Consider the following 21373-nt stretch of genomic DNA (forward strand, 5'->3'; position numbering starts at 1 on the left):
GGAGCAAAAGGCGGACGCTTCTTGGGTTACATTGTGACCGAGCGGGGCATAGAGGCGAACTCCAGCAAGATAAAGGCATTGTAGGACATGTCGCCCCCCAGAAATCTCCGAGAGGTACAACGTCTCACCGGTCGGATAACGGCGCTGTCAAGGTTTATCTCTAAGACCGTCGACCGGAGCTTGCCATTTTTCAAGATTCTCCGTAAAGCCACCAAGTTTCAATGGGACGAGGAGTGCAATTGGGCATTCGAGGAATTGAAGACTTACCTGAATTCCTTACCCGTGTTGGCGAAACTAGCCGTAGGTGAGCCGCTCCGCATTTATTTATCTTCAACTGAGCATGCTGTGGGCTCAACATTAGTAAGGTCGAGCGGCGAGGAACAGTCAATGTACTTTTTAAGCCATATCTTAAAGGATGCTGAGTCTCGCTACACCGGTCTCGAGAAGTTGGCTTTCGCCTTGGTCCTTGCCGCTCGGAGGTTGCGCCCTTACTTTTTGGCGCACACCATTATTGTGATGACGAATAGCCCGCTAGCAAGGGTACTCCTGAACCCTGAAGCATCCGGACGACTCATCAAGTGGACGACGGAGCTAAGCAAATTTGACATCCAATACCAATCCCGCTCGGCGATCAAAGCACAGTCCTTGGCAGATTTCTTGACCGAGGTACAAAAGTTCGAGCCCGAAGCTACATGAAAAATATATGTGGACAGATCGTCCACTCGGCTCGGAAGCGGAATTGGGATCATGCTACTTTCGCCTCAGGGAGAGCGGATGCATTTATCTGTCCGGCTGGACTATCGGGCAACAAATAATGAGGCGGAGTACGAAGCCCTTATAGCCGGATTGCAGGCCGCACGGCATGTTGGAGCCAGTCGGGTGGTGATACACTCGGATTCCCAGCTTACCGCTCAGCAACTCATGGGCGCTTTTGAGATAAACAATGCAAGGCTCAGATTGTACGTGGAGACCTTTGAAAAACTCAAGACCGGCTTCACCAAGGTAGTGGTCCTGAAGATACCCCGAGCGGAGAACCAGGCGGCAGATGAGTTAGCCAAACTCGCAAGCTCAATATCGTCGGTCGTCATCCAGCAACCAATCGAGCAAGTATCTTTGGTAGTGCACGTGGACCGGATGGATGACCTCACATTCCCAAGCGATTGGAGAACAACCATCACAGAGTTTCTGCGCTCGGGCGTCACGCCGTCCGATCGGGACGAAACTCAGCTATTGAGGAGGAGAGCTGGCCGGTTCATGCTCATCGGAGATCAGCTTTATAAAAAGGCGTTCTCCCGACCTCTGCTGAAGTGCGTCAGCTCGGAAGACGCCGAGTACATTCTCCAGGAGGTACACCATGGATCTTGCGGAGGTCATCCGGGCGGCCGGTCTTTAGCTAGGAAGATCCTGCTGGCCGGATACTTTTGGCCAACGCTACACGGGGACGCCGCTCGGACCGTCGCAACGTGTCTTTCCTATCAGAAGTACCACAGTTTCTCACATAAGCCGGCGGAAGAAATGAAAGCGTCCACAGTGTCTTGCCCGTTCGACCAGTGGGGCATGGACATCGTAGGACTCTTCCCTATGGCGACCGGACAACGGAAATTTCTATTGGTGGCAGTAGATTACTTCTCCAAGTGGGTGGAGGCTGAGCCATTGGCCAAGATAACCGAGCACATGGTCAAGAAATTCATCTGGCAAAACATCATCTGTCGGTTCGGCATTCCGCGTCGGCTCGTATCGGACAACGGGCGGCAGTTCGTCGGAAAGCAGCTCGAGGAATGGTGCGATGGATATGGCATTGAGCAACACTTCACGTCTGTGGCGTATCCCCAAAGCAATGGTCAAGCCGAAGTAGCCAACCGGGAGATACTCCGAATTCTTCGGGCCCGGCTCGACCACATGGGAGGAAGCTGGGTGGACGAGCTGCCAGGGGTCTTATGGGCAATCCGCACGACCCCTAAGGAGGGAATGAGAGTAACACCGTTCCACCTAGTGTATGGGGGCGAGGCGGTCGTCCCAGTCGAAGTCGGCGTGGAGTCCGTCCGGATCAAGAACTACGACGAAGATAATTCCGAGCGGAGGCAGCTAGAATTGGACTTGATCGACGAGGAGCAAGCCAAAGCGTCCGTTCGGCTGATGGCCTACAGGCAAAGAATGAAGCAGAACTACAACCGCCGCGTGATTCCTCGAGCATTCCAGGTGGGTGACTTGGTCTGGAAGAAAGTGAAGCCGGTCGGAGACGTAGGCAAACTGGAGGCTCCCTAGGCGGGACCCTTCAAGGTCGTCGAGAAGCTCCGATCTGGAGCCTACTACTTGGAGGATGAGGATGGACGGCGGCTGGATAGGCCATAGAGCGCCAACCACCTCCAGCCCTATCGGGTCGGATGAAAGGTGGGCCGATGTAACATATTTTCATGAATATTCTGTTCGGATGTATCTTTTGGCTGCAGGAACGAAAGTTATAAGAACAAAGCAAAGACATGAGCATTGTGCGGCCATTGGATAGCTGTATAAAGGCATGATAAAGACCACGTGCCGTTCGGCCGGGCGTATATTATCTGATCCAAATGCTCGATGGTGAAGACCTCGTGTCGTTCGGCCGGGAGTATATTATCCGAGCCACAGGCTCGATGGCGAAGACCCCGTGTCGTTCGGCCGGGCGTATATTAGCCAAGCTATAAGCTCATTGTTGAAGACCGTCGAGCTTCGACGTTAAACCCTAGAGTCTAACCGGCGACTATAAACCCCCCGGTCGGAAGACCGTCGAGCAGCAACGTTAAATCTTAGAGTCGGACTGGCGACTATAAACCCCCCGGCTTGAATACCGTCGAGCTCCGACGTTAAACCCTAGAGTCGAACCCGCGACTATAAACCCTCCGGTCAGAAGACCGTCGAGCAGTGACGTTAAATCTTAGAGTCGGACCGGCGACTATAAACCTCCGACTTGAATATCGTCGAGCTCCGACGTTAAACCCTAGAGTCGAACCGGCGACTATAAACCCCCCGGTCGGAAGACCGTCGAGCAGCGACGTTAAATTTTAGAGTCGGACCGGCGACTATAAACCCCCCCCCGGCTTGAATATCGTCGAGCTCCGACGTTAAACACTAGAGTCGAACCGGCGACTATAAACCCCCCGGTCGGAAGGCCGTCGAGCAGCTACGTTAAATCTTAGAGTCGGAGCGGCAACTATAAACCCCCCGGCTTGAATATCGTCGAGCTCCGACGTTAAACCCTAGAGTCGAACCGGCGACTATAAACCCCTCGGTCGGAAGACCGTCGAGCAGCGACGTTAAATCTTAGAGTAGGATCGGCGACTATAAACCCCCCCGGCTTGAATACCGTCGAGCTCCGACGTTAAACTCTAGAGTCGAACCAGCGACTATAAACCCCCCGGTCGAAAGACCGTCGAGCAGCGACGTTAAATCTTAGAGTCGGACCGGCGACTATAAACCCCCCGGCTTGAATACCGTCGAGCTCCGACGTTAAACCCTAGAGTCGAACCGGCAACTATAAACCCTCCGGTCGGAAGACCGTCGAGCAGCGACATTAAATCTTAGAGTCGGACCGGCGACTATAAACCCCCCGGCTTAAATACCGTCGAGCTCCGACGTTAAACCCTAAAGTCGAACCGGCGACTATAAACCCCCCGGTCGGAAGACCGTCGAGCAGTTACGTTAAATCTTAGAGTCGGACCGGCGACTATAAACCCCCCGGCTTGAATACCGTCTAGCTCCGACGTTAAACCCTAGAGTCGAACCGGCGACTATAAACCCCCCGGTCGGAAAATCATCGAGCAGTGACGTTAAATCTTAGAGTCGGACCGGCGACTATAAACCCCCCGGCTTGAATACCGTCGAGCTCCGACGTTAAACCCTAGAGTCGAACCGGCGACTATAAACCCCCCGGTCGGGAGATCGTCGAGCAGCGACGTTAAATCTTAGAGTCAGACCGGCTACTATAATACCCCCGGCTTGAATACCGTCGAGCTCCGACGTTAAACTCTAGAGTCGAACCGGCGACTATAAAACCCCGGTCGGAAGACCGTCGAGCAGCGACGTTAAATCTTAGAGTCGGACCGGCAACTATAAACCCCCCGGCTTGAATACCGTCGAGCTCCGACGTTAAACCCTAGAGTCAAGCCGACGACTATAAACCCCCCGGTCGGAAGATCGTCGAGCAGCGACGTTAAATCTTAGAGTCGGACCGGTGACTATAAACCCCCCGACTTGAAATCCATCGAGCAGTGACGTTAAATCTTAGAGTCGGACCTGCAACTATAAACCCCCCGGCTTGAAGATCGTCGAGCAGGGACGTTAAATCTTAGAGTCGGACTGGCGACTATAAACACCCCCGGCTTGAATACCGTCGAGCTTCGACGTTAAACCTTAGAGTTGAACCGGCAACTATAAACCCCCCGGTCGGAAGACCGTTGAGCAGCGACGTTAAATCTTAGAGTCGGACCGGCGACTATAAACCCCCCCGGCTTGAATATCGTCGAGCTCCGATGTTAAACCCTAGAGTCGAACCGGCGACTATAAACCCCCCGGTCGGAAGACCGTCGGGCTCCGACGTTAAACCCTAGAGTCGAACCGGCGACTATAACCCCCCCCCCCCCGACCTAAAGAAGATAATAAAAAGGTCGACCTGTGAGTCGAGCGGCCGATCGGCCAAGTTACCAAAAGTACTTCGCGAACATCTAACGAGAATTCCCTTTAAAGAAGTGGGTGTGTTCGGACGAGCGACCCGATTATCAAAAATACTTCGCGAGGGATTCCTTTGGAGAGCAGGACGAGAGACGATTAACGAGAAGGAAAGGTAAGGGACGCGAACGGCGGTAGTTCGCGATCTGATCGGAAGACACATGTATAGGCGATTTAACGGAAAAAGAAAAAAGAGTAAGCTAACAAAAGGACGGCATATCTTCATCAAAATTCAGGCCATTAAGAGCCGGTCGGAAGGATTACAAAAAACACTACTCAAGAAAATCATAAACGGTCTTCAGGATGGAGGAAAGAAGCGCCACGTAGTCTTCGGCCGGGATGGTTGCGGAGTCGGGAAACTGACCCTTGTACTTCAGATAGTCCGTCGTGGCAGAAATGGCCAACTCAAAGGCAGTATATATCCGCTCGTAGACCTTATCAGAAAATTCGTTCGAGCGGATGTGCTGCTGCTTCAGGGCTGCGACCCGACCTAGCTCGGCCTCTTGATATTCCTTGAAGGCGGCTTGGGAAGCTTCAAGAGATTCCTGCAAGGTCTTCAATTCGTCCTTATGTTTGATAGCCTCCCCCGAGCAGCTCGTCTTCTCGCCATCCAGCTGCTCCATCAACTCTTTGACTCGTTGCTCCAGACCCCTCGCCTCGACATTCTTCTTCTCCAAATCGGCGATGGCTGTCTTCTTCCGATCGGTGGCTAGGCTTATTTTCCGGTCAAGTATCTTGACCTGTCTTTCAAGTTCAGCCAGAGTATGGGCTTGGTCGGTCGTCTTCTTTCTCTCCGCCTCCAACAAATCCTTTGTCCTCTTGAGCTCTTTCTGCAGCTCGGCATAGGAGGGGCCTTGGGAGGACGGACCACCTGAACTCTTCAGCTTCTTCAGCTCTTCGTCCACCATGGCCAGTCGATTGGCGACCGCGATCTCCTCTACCCATCTCTGACATAAACAAGATTATTAATAGCCAACCGGAAAGATGACGTAAAGGACTTCGGAAGAAAACACTCACCCCAGTGGCCTGCTGCATTTGGTTGTTGGCGAGGTTGGCGAGCGGAATCAACGCAACACGAGCCCGAGCATCGACCCACATCTCGGCGAGGGTCCCCTTCATAGTGATCATATGATCGAGCGCGGTCGGCCGATCAGACTCGGGCAAAAGCTCCTCGGTGGGTAGGTGTAGGGTAGCCCTGATGGTGCGTCTCCGGCCGGGAGTCGTGTGAGCCGAGGCAGAGGGAGTAGAGGTCGGGGCGGAGAACTTGGACAAAATAGCCAAGCGCTAGACCCGGCGGGAGGCAGGTGGAAGAGTGCTGACCGGCACAACCTCAATAGGGTGGGCAGGCGAGTTTAGTTGAGACGATGTCCGATCGGAGGATAATGCCTCCACCATTGGAGTTTTCCCCCGAGAGTCGGACCCCGCCCGCTCGGATACACGAACAGCAGAAGTAGCCGAGTGCAACGGTGTCTCCGCCCGGCGCCGTTTCTGTCTGAGCAGGCGCTCGCCTTCCCGATCGGAGCCCTCTTCTTGAACGACCGGTTCCCTGTTTGACGTAGCGCCCCCCGTCACCTCTACGGGGGAGGCCTGAGCAGCCGACTCCTCCGCGTTTGTCTCACTCTCACCCTCGTGAGAGCCGACCGGAGTGATGCCCAGTTGCTCCATCTCTTTGGCGGCTGCAGCCTCGAGCGCCTCGGCTTTCCTCTTCAAAATCTTGAGCATCACGGACTCCATGACGATATTTACTGCAAAGGAAAAAGAAGAAAATCAGTTAGCACTCAAAGTACATGTGCAAGTGAAATTTTTACCGAAGCTGCTCGGAAGCGGAGTGCGGCTCGGACTCAGGCCGAATATATACAGCACGCCTTCAGGCAGAAGCTTGTTGATATCGAGCTTCAGACCGGCAAGCATGTTCGCGGCCTCGAGATAGTCCGATCGGGTCTTAAATCTTTTTAGCTCAGGAGAAGTTGGCGGTCCGACCTGCCATTTGGTTCGGAAGGGAGCCTGCTCGGGGAGACGAAAATAAAAGTAGTACTCCTTCCAGTGTTTATTGGAGGAGGGGAGTTTATCAAAAAAGACTAGACCGGGCTGAGCCTGGAATAGATAGGTGCCCAGCTCGGACTGCTTGGGATAATAAAAATAGTAAAAAAAATTCGGTCGGAGAGGGATGCGTTGTATCTTGAACAGTACCACCACTCCACACAAAAGTCGAAAAGTATTGGGAACTAATTGGGCGAGCGGAAGACCAAAGAAGTTGCAAATGTCGGCGAAGAAGGGATGAAGAGGAAACCGCAGACCGGCTGTGAATTGGTCGCGGAAAAAATAGATGGCTCCGATCGGCGATTTGTGAGGCCGAGCGGTTGGTGAGGGTAGAATAAGTTCAAAGTCAGACGGAATGTCAAAACCATCAAGCAAAGCCTGGGTATCACGCCGATCGAAACGAGATTCCATGGTAGTATACCAAGGACCTAAAGTGAGATCTACGGGTCGGGATGAACTGGCCATTATCCGATCGGGCAAGAAAGCAAAAGCCAAGAGAATAGAAAATGACACACGACAAGGAGATGATGGAAGAGACAGCGACCAGAAGACGGGAACACGACAAAAAAGACGAGGAAAACAGAGAGGAAAGGTGGAGGAACCTTACAAAGAAGTTGGGAATCGTCGGAAAACGGAGAGTAGGAGTCGTCGGAACGCTGAAGCACCGGAGAAAGGCGGCGGGACACGCGAAGGCAAAAGTGTGATGGAGTAGGAAGGTGACGGCTTTATAAGGTCAGACCCGATCGGCCTCGATCGTCCGATGCAGGTCACAGGAACCGAGGCCCACATCGAGTCGTTCATTTCGAACCGCCGATCTCCAATCGGGCACATCGCCGAACCGTACGATGACGCTAGCGGAGGTGCCACGTGACATCATGCCATAGGGGCGCATTTAATGAGCGTCATTACAGCACGCATCACGCATGCTCGGTCTTAATGGAGAGGATTTGCACGAATTCTGAGGAGATCCGAAGGGCGTCAGCGTTGACAGTCGATGCGGCAGTGAACCCCGCGCTCGGAAGGAGCCGAGCGGCCGGGGGGGAGGAACATTCCAGAGTGGCGGGGTGAGGTCATTCAGGCCGACCGGCAGTCCAGTCAGTCGGACTTAGCGCCTCCTTCGACTAGACTTGAAGGGGAGGCATGTGATCCGGTGATAAGGACGGGGGATCCTCGTTGGCAGAAGGTCAACGACACGTGGAGGTCAGAGGTCAAGAGATTCAACCCTGAGACCGGTCGACCGGACGAAGCGGACCGACTGACCGGGTGATGTAGGCCGACCGGTCGTGAGTCCCCCGAACCGAATAAAGACAACCCGACTGGGGGTCGAGTTTCCGATACTCAAGGTAAAAAGGTTTCAAGGGCCGAGCGGGCTGTCCGTTCGGCCGGTGCACAAGGCAACTTATATGTCTGTCGAGCGGCCGACCTGCTCGGCCCTGGAATAGACAGAGAACGCAAGAGGACAAAGGAGACAGAGGATAACATCATCCTCAAGACGCCTGCCGCCGACAAGCAGCAGAGTTGGCGGCCGAGCCGTACACAGGATCATACGGCGGAAGCTTCCACCGTCACATCCGGGATATGCTCGGACGATTGCGGAATGGCGCCATAGGTACTTTTCTGACAGAGGCTTGTTAAGGTATGTTTGGGGAAGCGTGCACGCATAGAGAAGTGTGCCCGCACCTCCCGGGGTCTTATATAAGGACCCCCAGACGTCGACGAAGGTATGCGCAACTCTTTACTATAGTCACATTACGCTGCCTCTCTCGTTGCCTGACTTGAGCGTCGGAGGGCCGTCACCGGAAAACCCCTCCCGGCTCGGCTTCTTTGCAGGTTCGCCGAAGAACTACACCACCAGTCGAAGACAGCGGAGCATGCCACGTCTCCAGCATCCGTCGACTCAGCGCTTGGACAATCAATAATGTTAAATAATATTTTATAATATTCAAAAGTAATTGTGTAATTATACAATAGTAAAATGGAACATCGTTTTAATATATATTTTTGTCGGATGTTCTTGACGCCATTAAATTTAATTATTCCATGGATCATGACATATCCGCGATGCCTGTTCGTTTGCTTTGCCATTATTTGGCTGCACAAGAAAGTCTTTGTTTTTATCTCTCTCTCTCTCGACAGCGGATCGGATAGACACAAGAAATTCTTGATCGTTTGCTTTTGAAAATAAACCATGGGAAGACGTGAAAAGTAAATGGTCCAATCCAATCCAAATGTCCAGCCTCGTCAAATTGGAAATTTTCATCCTTATCGTTAGAGTGGAGTGGGGCCTAGGCCGGTCGGATTGCGGTCCGAGTTTGTTTTTAGGTGGACGAGTGGGGCACCATGGGGGTGAGGAGTAAACGTGACAAATAGCTCAAAGTGGAACCACATTTTAATGATAATTAGAACTTTTAGTGGACACTGAGTTTGCTCGAGGATCTTGAGTTAAATCAAAGTTGTGCTCATTCGTTGAATATTATATAGAACATTTCTTTATTTGATTATATGCTTACGTAGATCTATAAACATGTGCATTTATAGTCTCTCATAAATCATTTGGCTAATATCCTGTCTTCTTTTCTAAAAGCTTGACCTTCAAACCTTGATTTATTTGTTCAAAGGTTTTGCTTTAAGTCTTTACCCATTTGCTTAAAGGCCTCATTTTTTTAGTCTTCATTCATTTGTTTAAAATTCCCATAATAATTATGTTTTTGGTCGATTTTAACTTTTCAAGCATATCTTTTGGACTTCTACCCCACTTGCCCAATATTTGATCTATCTATCAAACATCTAATAAATTTTGATTTCATTGGACTCCTCCATCTACTAGGACTTTTTGAATTAGATTTTTTCATCTATCAATACTTTTTATTTTTTATATGTTAAATGTTTGATAAATCTGTGTCTAATTGGACTTTTTCAATCTATTATTTCTTGAATCCTCACAACTCTTATAGTTGTCAAATTTTTATTCTTGCAAATTCAACAAATACAGCAACATCACAAATGAAAATTTAATTTAAAATTTTGTCTATCACATTAAAATAATTTAATCGGACTCAATCACATAAACTTGACAACGTACACTCCACTTTTATAAAAGGTGAGAATGACAACAAAATTTAAATATTATTTTTTTTATCTTTAAACATACTATTTTATAAAATTAATAAATTAAAATAATTTATTTTTTAAAATATTAATGCTTATTTAATTTTACATGTAAATATGTTTATTTTAGTTTAACAAAAAACTAGATCAAAAGTTTGGCCAAACAACGTAATACACTGAATTTAATTTTTTTTTTCTTTTCTTGGAACAAAGATAATTACCAACGAAACAAAAAAAAAAGCATTATTTTTTATTTTTCTAACTCTTTCATCCAGCATCTTCGCTAATAAAATAAATAACTATATTTATTTTAGGAAATAAATGAAAGGATATAAATAGAATATCCAAGGGCATAGAGATTTTTAAATAGATCTGTGAAATGAAAATTTTGAAGGGAAAAAAACTGAAACGAGATTTATAGTTTAAAAAGATTAATATTTTTTAAAAAAAAATCATCTCAAAATTAATAATATAAGTGCTATCAAAAACTCATTCGCATACCAGGCTTGAACGCCTACCTTACCTACCATTCGCTATTCGCGTGGTTCCATCTATCCTATAAAACCATAAAAAGGAAAGTAATTAAAGTGGTACACTTATGCGGTGATTCATCGTACCTGGACGATTTCATGCGCTCCCCTAATTCGCCCGTATTCGTATCCCCATTCGTAGTCGCGGCGTATGATTGTAACGAGGAGTGATATTTATTTCCCTGTGACTTCAGCGGCGGAGTCTCGAAGGTCGCGATCTTGGATTTCCTCGGAGCGTTCGTTAGGGTGTGGCGATCTGAGAACACTGGGCGAATGGCTGGCGCAGTGGAGGTGGAGCAGGTGGCCGTCGCCAAGGCATCGTGCTGCGGCGTCCTCACGGGACCGGGCTATGCGTCGCCGCTCGACGCAATGGCGGGACCGCGGGAAGCTTTGATCTATGTCACTTGCATCTACAATGGTGAGAAATTGCTCTTTTAGTTTTATTCTGTCTGGAATTTATGCCTGATTCGGTGCCAAGTGGGTTCGATTCCAATCTAGTGCAGTATATGCATGTCAGGATCATTTTAATATGTTTGTTCGTTATGATTTAGTGCTGGCGTTACGATATGGAAGAAAGCAAAGTTGATATACTCCATTTCTAGGGAATTCATTGTGATATCCTTCTACGCAAGGTGCTCTGAAGCCTTTGCAAGGATCTGGATAATTGCTGTTCCTTTTAATCGGCTAGTTTTATGTCAATAAACCATCTTCTCATAGAAGATAAGGTTTCTTTTGGTGGAAAAGTCTTCTCTGCTAAATTTCCCATCAACTGCGGTTGGAATTTGATCGGTCTGATTGTTCCGAGTTTCAGTCATCAACTTTGCCAGTTTTCTGAGTAGAAATTTTGGCTTCCTGTTGAATCCCTCTTTTTTGATAATTGTCGAATCCACTTTTTGATCTTCATGAGGAGTCCTAACCTATATAGAGTTCTTGTAAGAAAAATATTTTAATAAAACTGTTGATCATTGCTAGAAACCTGGTCCTTTTAGAGATCTTGTAAGAAAAAATATTTTAATAAAACTGTTGATCACTGCTAGAAACCTGATCCTTTTATCAAGTTTGCCTTCCCCTATTTATAAATTATTGAACGATCAAGAATCCTCTACACCTAGAAAAAACTTTTTTTTTCATTATTACGATAGTAAATGATGGACATACTGGCATGTCAGGCAACTGTGGCATGCTTAGTTTATTAACTTAAGGGCAATCGGTGGGGCCCATTTCTCGGTATACTATGCTCTCATGCAGTTATAGTGTTCCCCTTTTATTATCTAAATCAATTAATAAATATCCCTGCAAGCTTTTGCCAGCTAAATATTTTGATATCAACTTTTGTTAGCCAAAGTAGCTAAAATTTGCCCCACGGGTTCTAGATTTGTGTCAAACTATATGCAGCTATCCCTCTCCTCTGGTTCATTCTGTCACATGCCGAGTAGAGATGTCTACTCGTGTTGCATCTTTGAAATTGTCAATAATGACAGCAATAATTTCCAAAATTTATCATATGTAAATTTGAATAAAGGATTCCTAAAGTCATCCTACATGAATTTGATGAAAGGGTCTTATATAACATTAGTGTTTTCAGATTCAAGTTATATGAGGACACCCACCCTTAGCTAGATTTATTTAAGATTTGTTTTTGTACAAATGCTAAATTTGCTGATAATTATAGGAATGCTGCTGACATTACTAGGTAATTTCCTTCTGATGGAGCGTCACTTTTTTATGAAAATAGTGAATGAACTAATTGTGGGGAAAGTTGAAAATGCAAAAATGAGCTAATACAGATATTTCTTGACGAGTTGTTTTATATCTTCATGACAGGAGTGAAGTTTATATTGTGATTCTTGTATTTGAAAACAATGAATGTAATAGGGTTATATCCAATTAGAAAGAGAACATAACATTCATATTATAATTTCCAACGTTCTTACATAATGACTTTGTACTCTGTGTGAGAACTATATTCTAGTCCTCCTTAAGCTGGAGATATATATTTATCCATACAAAATTTGTTAGACAATATAGAAAAAGTTCCTAAAATAGAAAGAATAGGTTACCATATAAGAGAACAATAAGATGGAGCGATAACAATCATGAGACTTAATGTTGAAATTTGCTTAACTTGTGCTTTAAAAGAGCATAATTTTGCGAATGTTCCCCTCAAACTGAAGGTACTAGGAGGATTTAAAGTTTGCAAAGATTGAGAGAAAATTGTGTATTACTAAAATGAGTGAAGAATTGATGAAATTGTTGTGGATGAATATTAAAATTAAGGTTCTAGTATCTACTTTAAAGTAGTTAAACACAGAGAAAAGAGAGAGTTTCCTATCATTCATCGGTGTTTGGTAGGTTATTTTTATTTAAATTATCGTGCTCATCCCTGTTTTCGAGCTGCAAATCTTTTGAAACAAAAGTGTAACAATAAAAAAATAGTTGATTGATTACTAAATTATCTTTGATGTATCATCAAAAATCGTTTCCTTTAACTTCAGGAACTGGGATAGAAAAGCCAGACTACTTGGCCACGGTTGATGTGGACCCCAGCTCACCAACCTATTCTAAAGTAATCCATAGACTTCCTATGCCCCATGTTGGTGATGAGCTGCATCATTCTGGTTGGAACTCTTGCAGCTCTTGTCATGGGGACTCAACAGCTGTTCGGCGTTTCTTGATCCTGCCTTCATTGCTGTAATAGATCTTTTACAATCTTATACTGAGTTTTTCTTGTTTGAAGACATCATATATCCAAGCTGTTATGTTAATATGATATTTGGTTTTGATTAGTTCGATACAACTTCAATAATATCATAGCTTCTTTATCATACATCGGTTTCTGGGTTGCTTTCATATCATACTTGGGATTTAGGAATTTAGTAGGTTGAGTTTACTTCATTCACGCTTCCTTTTGGGAGTGATAATACTTATGTTCAGTTTACAAAAGAATCCTAAATAGTTCTAATAGTGAGGCGCATGGCTCGATAAACTATTTATGAAGTTAATTTTGGTACTTGAAATATTTAAAATGTCAAAAGAATAATAATTCAGGCTTAAAATTGTCAATGTATCTTATGCTTTTCCAACTCCTAATTCAATCACAAAATAGTCAGTATCCTGAAATGTTAATGAATGTCAAACATTTTGAATAATATTTGAGCTTTTTTCTTAAGGTTCTTTACTAACTTTTGACATGAGGTTGATTTTGGGGACAGACTCATGTTACTTCCATCTATTAATATCTTTGTTTGATCCATCTATTCCATGGTCGTTCCTGAAGGCTCATAATTGAAAATTTGGACTGATACTGGATTACATTTTTTTGTCCTGTTTCCTTACCTGAATTGTACAAACCCACTGCAATTGCTATGCAGAATCATGGTCAACCAAAGATTGTTGATTTTGAATGCAATTACGTTGCATATTTTGGTAAATAATATAAAGCACTGACTTTGTTGTTAATGTTGTCATTATATCCTGTAAAGTAAATTTGAAACAGCAATTACATTGTAATCTCTTTTGTCCTTCTTTATCATCCAACTAATTAGGTATATTTTCAGATCAAGCCGCGTATATGTTATTGACACTGTAAAAGATCCAAAAGCTCCCTCATTGCATAAGGTTGTTGAGCCTGCAGATATTGCACAAAAAACTGGGCTAGCGTATCCTCATACTTCCCATTGCCTTGCATCTGGTGATATAATGATTTCTTGTCTTGGAGATAAAGATGGAAATGCTAAAGGCAATGGCTTCCTGCTTCTTGATTCAGATTTCAATGTAAAGGGGAGGTCAGTGCTCCTCTTCTCTTGGCATATAACTTCTACAGTAAGGCTTATTTGCAAAAACTTGCAATGATGTCAAGAGCTAATTGAGTTGTCATCAACCATTAAAACATGCTGATGTTCTTATTAAAAGTAGAGTAATAAAAATATGCACAAGATATCTGGTTCTTCCAGCTAATTAATTGAGTGTATCAGTATCATAGATGTCAATAATATTAGTATGAACAATGATGATTTTGACTAAAATCTTATCAAATGGATAAATTATTCATTATTCTCCAAAACATACTCATTGCCATCATCAACTCGTTAGTCCCTTTGGAATTCAGGGTAGGAAAATATTTTATTTCCTCACTGAAATAATCATTATATGGGTGCATATAGACTTGTAAAATCCTAAACCTAGATGTCCTATGTTGTACCAAACTGCCATCTCAATACTGCATGTATCAAATGGCAGGTAAAGAGTGAGAATGAAATGAAACTAAAATAAAGAGAGAGAACTTTAGAAACTAATCTCCAAAGTGGGTTTCTTCCGAAAGCAGTGATACATCAACATGCAAAAAACAAAAATAAAGGGAAAGCACTTGAGGGTCCTAGAAGGAAAATAAATAGCAAATTTTATTTGCATGGTTAGCAAGAGGAAGCATGAATCAGACCCTCAGGTTGTCAAAAACAGGGCTCAAGAGGTGGGACAAGTGGAAATGAGATGATTTTATGTGCAGAGATGATACCATTGTGGTTACAGGCATTCTAGAAGAAAGGTGAAAGTTCACATAGACATTGGTGCTCCCAGTTGTGAGGAAGACAAAGATATTCATGCAGGGATGCTTCATCTAGAATGTGAGATAGAGGCAAAGAGATCATTTGAGAGCAGCTTTGGAGATCTTCTGTGCGGAATTGTCTTTTGGAAAAAGTCATTGGTAAGGACTTGTTCACAATGAGGGAGTTGGACAGTAGATGAGTGGCCATTGCTTAGTGTTTGCATAGAGGTTTTTAGTTTTTTGGTTCCATCGACTTCTCTAATCCTTAGTTGTTGGTGCCTATTTGCTCCTGAGCTATGACAGCCTAGATTAGATTAGTGACACAGGATTTTGGGTGGCACCATAGTGGTAGGTGGTGTCATTTGCTTTAACTACCCATCTGTCCTCAGTGGTGAGTGCACTGAGGATATCATTGATGTTGGCATGAGCAGGGAGATCATAGATACCATGCTTCTAGCGGCCTTCCATGATCTTGGATGTGATCGATCACCTTTGCTGCTCGCTTAGTAGAATATTTGATGACAAAAGAGGTGGAATGCATGCAATTGGCGAGTCTTGATGTTGCAAGCTTTTGAAATTGTCAACTTTTAGTGGGATGGGGGCTTGAAGCCTTGAACTATGAATTGATTCTAAAATTAGAGAACATCAGAATAGAATACATGTGGAGATATAAGTTTTAATTTGGTATTGTGTTTACATTAGGCACTCAAATTCACTTTAAAATGTTAGAAGGTAAAATGGTCATATGAAGTCATATCAGCCTTTCATGAGAATCCTCACACTCCTATCAAAATGAACAAAAATCCCTAGTGAATTAAACTTGACAAGAATAACAGAGAAAAATAGCTGGCATGCCACACATGCGAAGAAAGGACTTCCAATCTAATATCTGATAATGGTGCAAGTTCAACCAATACCTTTAATCTGAAGTGGTACAAGGCGCTTCAGCTTCAAGATTTAACCACCTATCATCCTTGTAGTTTAATGTTAACATACAATTTATAAATTAACATGCTCTAATATCAGAAAATCTGAAAATAAAATGGGTTTAGTGCGGAATCTAACTGTGTTCATTTTATATGCATATGATGCATTTTTACAATTCCTGCATTTCAGACTCTTCGACATGCAGTTAAATTTCTGTTATTCACAAATAATAATCCCTGAACAAACCAATGTTCATGGTAATGAGTTACAGCCATTTAAATTTTGTTAGATTGTTTTTGACGTCTATCCTTCCCTTTCCTCTAACTCTATTTTCTGTCTATGCAGGTGGGAAAAACCAGGTAATAGCCCTTTGTTTGGCTATGATTTCTGGTACCAACCGCGGCATAAGACCATGATTAGCTCATCATGGGGAGCTCCTGCAGCATTTTCGAAGGGGTTCAACCTACAACATGTTTCAGATGGTTTATACGGAAGACACCTGTATGTTTACAGCTGGCCAGATGGTGAACTAAAGCAGACATTGGACCTTGGGACTACAGGGCTCTTGCCCTTGGAAGTCATTATCTATCTTGTCTCTCAGGAGCATATACCATAATCTATTCACTTTCTGAAACTACCTTTTCTTTTTTCAGACAAGGTTTCTTCATGACCCATCTAAAACCACTGGCTTTGTTGGTGCTGCTTTGTCCAGCAACATGATAAGATTTTTCAAGACTGAAGATGGATCCTGGAATCATGAGGTTTGTTTCATCATTTATTCTTCAGCCTCCTTTCATGCCTGTTCTCAGCTGGTTAGAAGATCTAAACTAAATACGGGATCCCTCTTAGGTTGCAATATCTGTAACTCCACTTAAGGTGCGGAACTGGATTCTTCCTGAAATGCCAGGGCTGATAACTGACTTCCTTATCTCCCTCGACGACCGGTATCTATATTTCGTGAATTGGTTACACGGTGATGTTAGACAGTACAACATTGAAGATCCATCAAAACCTGTGTTGGTTGGACAAGTATGGGTTGGAGGACTTCTCCAGAAGGGTAGTGATGTAGTTTATGTCGGAGAGGATGGAAAAGAATCACAATTTGAGGTTCCTGAGGTTCAGGTCAGTGTGTTTCAACTTAAACATCACATTTTAATTCAATAACAATGTCGTTATCTCATGTTTATAAAGTCTCAAAAAGATTCATTCAAGTGCTATAAATATTAAAACTAACTACCAAAAATCTTCAAATAATTTCATCCGTAACCAGACAATCTCCTCTAATAATTGACTGCTTATACTAGGGTAATCGCCTCCGAGGAGGGCCACAGATGATTCAGCTTAGCTTGGATGGGAAGCGACTGTACGCGACCAACTCTCTATTCAGTGCCTGGGATCACCAATTTTACGGCCCAGATCTGGTGCACAAGGGTTCGCACATCTTACAGATCGATGTGGATACCGAGCAAGGTGGTCTGGCCGTGAACCCAAACTTATTTGTTGATTTTGGGTTGGAACCTGAGGGACCTGCGCTGGCACATGAGATGAGGTATCCCGGTGGCGATTGCACCTCTGATATTTGGATCTGAGGAAGTATAAGATGCATGGCTGAATTATGATGTCTCAATGGCAAAGATTAGCAGAATAATGTTGTAATCTGGTAGTACTTGTTGTATTTGGATAAGTATGGTACCCATAAGATTTATGCAGTAGGAAACTCTGTTCTTGTTCTTACTCCATGGCGTCTGGACTTTTAAAGTGAGTCACTCCTCAAGAAATCCATTAATTTTCTTCTTATAAGAGGTGAAAAATCCTCGTACAAAACTATAGAGATATAACCTTAAGTTCAAATATTAAAAATTATAAAAAAAAAAAACAAGGCTTTATAGACATATGGAATAACATGAAGTATGACTTTGTTATTGTGTTTCCAGCTACTCATTCCTTTCTATTTATAGCCTTCAATCCATGCATTGATAAATTTCATCCAACTAGTCTATTTAATGTCAGTCAACTCAATTACTTTATCAATCGATTGAAACATTGATCACAAATTATTATTTACAATTATTATCTTTAGTTGATTGTTAGTTAACTCTTGTCAATAGCCCTTTTCAATTTTAAATAGTAAATCAATCAACTGTCTAGTTGACTTAATCTAAGTCAATCAATTACCAGTTGACTTAATAAAAAACATTTTATTCATGAGCAATTCAATTTGATCGACTTCTTACATGATTAAACATACTAATCGACAAAGATCGATTTAAAATCGATTGGATCATTGACTACAATCCCAACCTTATTTCTTGGTCAGAGTTTTATGTGTAAGTAAGAATTTATCTAAATCTCAAAGTATAAATCACTCGACTCTCATAATTCACTTAAGAGTTTTACATTTGCTGGCAAGAGTATCTCATGTGAAGTTATAAGTTTCTCGGATGCGCTAAGCCTTAACTCATTCGCCATGTCATTCTTTACTCATTTACCAATGTAGTTCGACCTTCTCAAATTATTTTGCCACCTTGGTGCTCTTCATCCTAGTCTCTTGAATGTCTCTTACTATCCTATTCAATCTCCAATAGATCTTCAAGCCATTGTGCCCACATCCTCTAACTTTGTATGCATCAGTCAAATCCTAGTACAACTTAACACACACACCAAAGACACAAATAAACCTAAAACACATCAAAATATTTTGGTCAAATATGACCACTTATTGGGTGGGTGGGTGGGTGGGGGTGCACTCTTTTTCGGTTATGTTAGTCTATATTTTGTTCGTTGGTGATTTGTGACAAAAAATCATTGTCATTGCAAAATGGTAAATTTTGCAACAAAAGATTTTGTTGAAAAAATTATCGCAAACTTGTAATTTTTTCAACATAAAAAATCTATAAATTTAATACATTATTCATACATATAAAACCTATAAATCTAATACATCATATATGATAAACCAAAGATCTCATACAAAAATGATACATCATATATGATAAATCAAAAATCCCATACAAAATCTAATACATTGTACACAACAAATTCTAAAAACAAAGTTAATCTAAGAAATCAACAACAAAAGATCTCATAATATTGTTCAAGTCAAACTAGACAATGTAACAAATGGTCTCTTCTAAGATTTCACACACTTCCTCTTCTTCTACTTAATCTTGTTCCTATTCTTTTCTTGCATCAGAAAACAAACAAACAAAAAATAAGATAGTTAAGGTGAAAATACAAAGACCAATAAACTAACACAGAACTAATGTAAATGCTCACCTCTTTCGACATGGATTTCTATTTTTCACCATCTTCCTTGGCGACCCTATTTGAAACAAATTAACACGAATCAAAAATACAAATTTGAAAGAAAAATATATAAACTTAATCAAATAACAAATGTTCAAAAATACAAAATCTGTCAAATAACATTCATATACAACAATTTCAAGCACAACCATCACCACCACTATCATCATCGTCATCGTCATCACTATCACCGGAAGGAATATGACTTGGAATGGAGGCTAACTAAAGATGTTGCATGATTTAGTTTTGTTGTTGGCACACTTGTTAATTTCTTGATCCCTTTGCCTCTGTACCGAACATACCTCTTGAAGTTCATTGTCCCTTTGCACTAGTAACTCCTTTAAATAGCTAACATCTTCATTCAATTGATTTATTTTTGCCCTTACTTCCAGTGCGGTGGAAGAAGATGCACCATCGACTCTATAATTTTTACTCAAAGAACTCAATTCAAATATTCTTTCCCTTTTTGGTCCACCACTCACTTCAAGCTATAGACTCATATTATTACCAATAGATGACTCAAATATGTCATTATCATCACTAGCATTCAAACTTCTCCTCGCTAGCTCATCATATCTATCATGTATTGTCATGAGAAAAAATTAAATAAATTTACAATAACAATATAATAGAAACACATATAATTTTGATTAGATATACAGGATCATAAGACTATATAGATCTAAATTATGAACATTCATATTAATATTGAATAAGTTAAATTTTATGGAAAAAATAAGAGAATCTCTATCAAATGATTCATTAGAAATCAAATAATCTAATAAGTAATGAAAATAAATTTATGAGAGATTAACCTAATAAACTATCATACTACATTGTTATTGTATATTTAATATAATATATTCAAATCAACATTGATAATATTCATTAAATAATTGAAAGTTTTGAAATTGCAAACCTTAATTACTCTAACTCCCTCCAAGCTCCATATCTTGACTTTTTTTTTAATATGCGCATGAAAGTATCTAGGAATAATGGTCTAGTTCTTATTTCCTTGGCCTAAAAAAATACGGTTAGAAGTAATAAAATAGTCTGAATTATATTCAAAAATTAGTGTTCGAAAAAAATTACCAATCTTTGTCTATGTTCACAGATATTGATCGAGCCTCCCGCATACGTCGCAGATGATTCTCAAGAATTATAAGTTTGATTTGTTTTATTCTATTGACTTCTTAGTCTGCTCTCCTTAGTTTTCCAAAAATTCACAATCTTGCCCTAATTCTCCTTGGTGATACAGTTTGACTTTTTTCCTTTGGTCTTCGCATGATTTAGTATGTGTCAAATGTGATCGCCATATTTTATCTTAAAAATCCTCCTTATTTCTAACTCTTCAATATTGTCCCAAGTAAATGTCCATTATAATGGGAAAAAAATTAATTATATTCACGTAATTTTATATATAAACTGATTGGGATAGTTTACCTTGAACTCGTTCTACCATAGCTCTCTTGTTTGATTTGGAGTGCTTGTATAAGTCATCGAATCTCCTCCCCAGTGTTATTCACTATTCTATTAAGCTCATTAATAACATGTATATAATTTGTAAATCTATCAAAAAGTTATAAACAAATAATGTTAAATAAATAAGAGTTGAAAAAAATAAAACATTGATAATAAATAATAATAATAATACATGTTAAATTTTAATCTTTAATACTTACAAATCTTTGCAAGGGGCTATCAACTCTCGGTTGTCTTCCCTCTCAATAATTGAGTGTCACAGCAAAGGGACTAGTAAAAACATTTGTTGAGAATGGGAAGGTCTTGTAACTAGGGGGCAAGGTATATTGCTAACAAGGGAATGAGATTGCGAAGGTGCTGAAGCAAACTGCGATAGTGATGAGCATGATCTTCCATTAGTATTTCATCTATGGTTGCCACATTGAAACTAATCAACCATAATTGTTAGGATAAAGTAAATAAAAATTGCATGTTCGTCGGATGCATAATGAAGAACATGAAAAAAATTATTGTAAGTACCATGTGATAGTTTTGATGTAATCAACCAAGTCAAGTTAGGTCATGTTATGCTTTAAAGCCTTGTGTCTAAGTGCGCAGGAACTTAGGAGCACAGGAAGTCAAGCAAAAGATACAACTAGCGAGAAGGACGACATGGGAGAGAGTCGACGGGCTTGGTGTGTTCGAGGGACGAGATGCTACAGAAGTGTACGCTGGCGGACAAGAAGAAGGTGTGTGG

General features: G+C 42.2%; 1 protein-coding gene across 1 annotated transcript; it reads left to right on the top strand.

Moving 5' to 3' along the window:
- Positions 1-10550: 10550 nt before the first annotated feature.
- On the top strand, positions 10551-17583 carry LOC122046839 (selenium-binding protein 1-like). The gene is made up of 7 exons (XM_042607743.1): positions 10551-10797; positions 12875-13070; positions 13937-14164; positions 16195-16426; positions 16503-16610; positions 16699-16971; positions 17154-17583. The coding sequence occupies exons 1-7, from the start codon at positions 10653-10655 to the stop codon at positions 17436-17438; spliced, it is 1467 nt and encodes a 488-aa protein (XP_042463677.1). The 5' UTR covers positions 10551-10652; the 3' UTR covers positions 17439-17583.
- Positions 17584-21373: the final 3790 nt, after the last annotated feature.

Source organism: Zingiber officinale, chromosome 2B (genome assembly GCF_018446385.1).
Source record: "Zingiber officinale cultivar Zhangliang chromosome 2B, Zo_v1.1, whole genome shotgun sequence".
In the NCBI taxonomy this organism is placed as follows: domain Eukaryota; kingdom Viridiplantae; phylum Streptophyta; class Magnoliopsida; order Zingiberales; family Zingiberaceae; genus Zingiber; species Zingiber officinale.

Coding starts and splice junctions, on each gene's coding strand:
- LOC122046839 (XM_042607743.1), top strand. CDS start 10,653: ATGGCTGGCGCAGTGGAGGTGGAGCAGGTGGCCGTCGCCAAGGCATCG. Junction 10,798..12,874: donor TGTCACTTGCATCTACAATG/GTGAGAAATTGC, acceptor CTTTAACTTCAG/GAACTGGGATAGAAAAGCCA. Junction 14,165..16,194: donor GATTTCAATGTAAAGGGGAG/GTCAGTGCTCCT, acceptor CTGTCTATGCAG/GTGGGAAAAACCAGGTAATA.